General features: G+C 36.9%; 1 protein-coding gene across 1 annotated transcript; it reads left to right on the plus strand.

Annotated features, from left to right (window-relative positions):
• The first annotated feature begins 458 nt into the window (after positions 1-458).
• Positions 459-4353, plus strand: LOC111318713 (GDSL esterase/lipase At5g45920-like). Its single transcript, XM_022921588.2, has 5 exons — positions 459-833; positions 986-1222; positions 3189-3256; positions 3416-3580; positions 4057-4353. The coding sequence occupies exons 1-5, from the start codon at positions 735-737 to the stop codon at positions 4211-4213; spliced, it is 726 nt and encodes a 241-aa protein (XP_022777323.1). The 5' UTR covers positions 459-734; the 3' UTR covers positions 4214-4353.
• Positions 4354-4867: the final 514 nt, after the last annotated feature.

Raw genomic sequence — 4867 nt, forward strand, 5'->3', positions numbered from 1 at the left:
AAGCTTAATTTATGATAATTTCAAATATATATATAAAAAAAACCCAACAAGAATTGTGCTAAAAAAATTTGCATCAACTTAGAAGTGGTTATCATTTTTACAACTTTCTTAATTGACCAAATGTCCATGGTGAGGCATGATTGGCCCACCACAATTATGAATGCCCCCAGTTGCTATTAAAGCTCTGGGAGATAAAAGGACCAATGCCCTGAGCCGGAGAGCGATAGGAGAGAGTGATAGGTAGAGATAACCTCCATTCATAGACATCCTATCACAATTCACAAGAGAGAATTTAATGTAAAGTTTAAAGCCAGTCGTGTCATTCTAACTCATACACTTTTGAACAGTCTTTAACCAACCGTGGCAATCTTGTTGTTATTTCCAACTAAAAAGGCTGCTTTGGTCATTGCAAAACAAGTTGCTTCAACGTCTAGCGTAGAGTTAGTTTGCTGTTTAAATATTACCATTGCCATTTGTGCGTTTTGAGAAAAGGAATCAAAAAGACCAAAAACCAGCCAAAAAGAATCCCACAAAACCTTCCTTTCTTGTCTGTATTTCCTCCCTCCTTCTAGGGTGCAACTAAGTTGGTGAGCATTTAATAATACCCAGCTTTTTGTTACAAATAGAAGGCAATGCACAGTTGTTGATCAAGTCATCCTTAGTCCTTGGTTCTTGCTAGTTCGTCTCAAAGTTTGCTCCTCTGAAGTGGAACTTGAATTGTTTTTGCTCTAAACATGAGGCCAAGGATCTATCTTTTTGGAGACTCAATCACGGAGGAGTCCTTCGGTGATGGTGGTTGGGGTGCCTCTCTTACCAACCATTTCTCTCGAACGGTATATGTATATATGTATATATATATATATATATTTATATATATCTATATATGAAGCCTTTTTCAATCATTATTAGTTTTTAAAATGGCAGTGTTTATATTGTTTTTCTATGATGTTGAAGAGATTTTGGATGTGGGTTTCTGGTTTTACAGGTTGATGTGGTGCTAAGAGGGTATAGCGGGTACAATACAAGGTGGGCGTTAAAGGTGCTTGATAGGGTTTTTCCTGAGGTGGAAAGAGGTGGTTCTGACGGTGCTGCACTGCCACTTGCAGTAACCGTGTTCTTTGGAGCTAATGACGCTTGCCTTCCCGATAGATACGCAGCTTTCCAACACGTGCCACTTTATGAGTACAAGCAGAATCTCCACTCTATTGTCTCCGCTCTCAAGGTTCTCAATCTCCCCCCTTCACCTCTCTTCTTTATGGCATCTGATCTTTGTCTATAGTCTATACTACTACAAATTTGCTAACTCGTTAAGGACGTTAACTTATTGACGATCAATTTTGTACTTGCTATATCACAAGTTGCGTTAACAGCAGATGATTATAATAAAAAGTGTCAAAAAGCACTATTTTCAAGTAACTCTCACCTAGACGAAGATACAAACAATCGAGGATTGGGCGTTGAAACTGTACAACTTTTTCTTGTGTTTTTTCCTATGATTTTAATATTCGGATGATAAATTTGCCATGGCGCATGGCATTGTGCCGTGGAATATAGTAAGACGTTGGCTGAGGAGTGAGGAACCCTATTTGGTAGAAAGATTTTTGAATGGTCAAGTTGCTCACTGGTCAACCGTTTTCGTTGGGAAAGTGGGCCTGCGAAAATACAAAAAGCAAGAGATGGCCAGATAAAGTGTGGGTGGGTAAGGCCCAGTTGTTGCTGTCATCGTTCGCGACCTAGTTTTAATCATGATTATTACATCTCAAATCAAATGTTACAGTTGATACAAAGATGGCAAGATGGAAGTATGCCTTTTTTATTCAACGGTTATACAACTAACCTTCTTATTTCGAATCATAATTATTGAAATGACTTTTCATCTTTACCTTTTGTTTTCCAACAAGAAACTACCTAAAATTTTTATTTTAACTTAAGAATTGAATCTTCTTACCTAAATCCAATGACGATTTAGTAGTATTCTTTAGTCAAAGAGTAGGCTAAAAAAATTGTCGGGTAAAATAGTGACTTTTTCCTCACGTTTCTTGTGGTCCAAGAAATTGGTATAAATATCATAGGCATTGATGGGGTTGCAGCTATATATGGCGCCCCAGATCACGACCCATGTTTATTTCTTGTTAGTTATGGTCGTCTTCTTTTGGTTGGATGGAAGGCCTTGTATGTATTTCTAGAATGTTTATGTTGAAAAAAATCCAAGTCCTTTTGTGACTATGGCTCCACTTTGTGGCCCTCAAGAAATAAAGTTGGGACATCAGATTATATGATGCGTAGCCTCTAAAGCTGAATATCTAATTTGGTTTCAATGATTATAAAAAAATATATAAAAGTAGTTTATACTTCTTTGTTAATCATATAGGCATTTCCATTTGTTTTGGCTTCCTTTTCAATGTTTGCTTTAGACTAATTGTTAGATACTTAATAGTATTTTGGTGGAGGGTGGAGTCCCACTGGTTTTGTTTAGCGCATTAGCTTTTTGAAGCAAACGTGGGAAGCTCAACAAATTCTTGGTGACTAGAGAGAATCATTTGTGTGGGAGCAGTTACTATAATCTTTTATATTTTCTTTTTTTTTTCTCCTTTTTCTGGGCCAAATTAGCTAGGCTGACTAATTTCAATATGCCTTTTGAAATTCGTTCCATTAATCATGTTCTAGTTTTGAAATCCAAGTATCCAACCGATCAATGGTTTCTTACAATGCAAACCAGCTGATGAGAGGAGCCTGAAAGTTATCAGGAATGGAGGAGTCTTTCTATACAGTGTTCACTAAAATAGGTTACCAGGGATTTTATACTTGTTTCTATATATATATATATATATATATATATATATATATATATATATATAAAACTTGGGAGAGAATCCATCCAGGAATTTCTCTCTGGCTCTGTTACACCCTTTGGCCTGTACTATCTCTTTCTGTTAGCAGTCTCCAAAATTTAATCTGCACTGCTGTGCCTACCATGCTAGAAGGAGCAAGTGTAACCTATTATATCAACTTGATTAGCTGATTTTCTTGGGGAATTATCTATAATGTTAAACAAATGCAAGTTGTCTGCTATGGTTTATATATGTGTGTGTGTGTGTGTGTGTGTGTGTGTGTGTGTGTGTGTGCGCGCTGGTCCTGCTCATAGATTTTCCTTTTGCATGCTTTTCCCTTCTCTTTCGTGGTCTCAGGAGCGGTGGCCAAAGGCTCTCATTCTCCTAATTACTCCTCCTCCTATCGATGAAGATGAACGCCTTAGGTATTGTTCCACTTGTTCCATTTAGTTTGCATTTTACATTGTCCATATCTTTAATACCTCCATACTTACTTGAAACTGGTGTAATAATACCCTTGACCTCTGATACAAAGTTAATTTAAAAATGAATTTCTTGAACAAAAGGAAATATTCTGGATGCAGACATCCTTATGCTGAGAATCCATCGGGTTTGCCCGAAAGGACAAATGAAGCTGCTGGCGCTTTTGCCAAGGCATGTGTTGAAACTGCTGGAGAATGTGGAATCCCTGTGGTAGATCTCTGGACCAGGATGCAGCAGTATCCTGATTGGCGGAAAGCTTATCTTAGGTATCAAGGCTTTTCGGCTTTTAATAATTTTAAAAACATACTTTGCTCTATTTATGGATTCTGTGTACGTATATTCTAAATTTCTAATACTAGATAGCAGCTTCCGCACTGAGTACGAAGATTAGCCTTGTGCCTGATTTGACTGGTAGACTAAAAAAGTAGTAAACCTGCAAGGAATGAACACCATGAATATTCCCTATGAAACAATGCATTGGCATCTGCTTGTGAACTTTTCTGTATTCGCTGTAAAATACTTCCGAATTCCATAGGTTGGTGATTTGTCATCTGTAATTTACTGTCAAAATCCTATTCCCAGTTGTTGATTTGTGCCAGAAATATCAGATATGTTCTGTGATTTCTAAGTAGTCTTAATCTGTTGATCTGTCACTTTCGTTTTTGTCAATGAAGCTAAGAATTATTTGTTAAAAAAAAGGACTACTAAGCCATTTGCTAATAAGTTGTTTCTGAAAATGCAGGGATGGTTTACACCTCACTCAGGATGGCAACAAGGTTGTATTTGAGGAAATAGTCAAGAAGCTGAATGAGGGAGGCTTAAGCCTGGAAAAGCTAACGATTGATCTCCCACTTTTAGCTGATATTGACCATGGTGACCCACTTAAGGCTTTTCAGTAGTAGTTAAGATCACTGAATATTTATTATATCAGGGGTAGGATCGATCTCTTTTTGGTCTCAAGTCTTATATTCTGCTGTTATTGTAGTTATGGAAGTATGCTATTATATATAAAGAATACCCAAATTATAGATGGCAACTACTTCATTTCTTTGAATCAATACAACCACTCTCCACACATTGTGTTGTGAAAGTAATGAGTGTGAGATATTCCAAGATTTAAAAGCCAAAAACAAAGAAAAACACTTGCCAAACCTTTTAGAAAAAAAATGGTTTACCTATTGGTCATTCTTATAGTCAATGCATGTAGCAACAGATCACTGTCCCCATTCCAGGTGCATGAAAATGGGCAAAGGACCAAAGTTCTAGATAGCTTGTAACGCCATGAAAATAGTTTTACTAACAATAGGAAAAACAAAATTGTTAGGGTGGAATAGTGTTATCCATGGAGACAATGGAGAGGTACTTTTCCATTGTGCAAACACCGATATAACGGGGATTTGACATAATTGATTTCCTTGATAAAATACATGGACGGCAGTATATTCATTTTAGATCTCGGGCATCATGGTGTCTTCAAGAAATGACTAACGAGAAAGTCTAAACTCATGCATCATATTCATTGCCTTGCGTTCAGTTCTTTTCCTTTATCTTTA

The sequence above is a fragment of the Durio zibethinus genome, chromosome 26, assembly GCF_047325235.1.
Source record: "Durio zibethinus cultivar Kanyao isolate XHJ-2024 chromosome 26, ASM4732523v1, whole genome shotgun sequence".
NCBI lineage: Eukaryota > Viridiplantae > Streptophyta > Magnoliopsida > Malvales > Malvaceae > Durio > Durio zibethinus.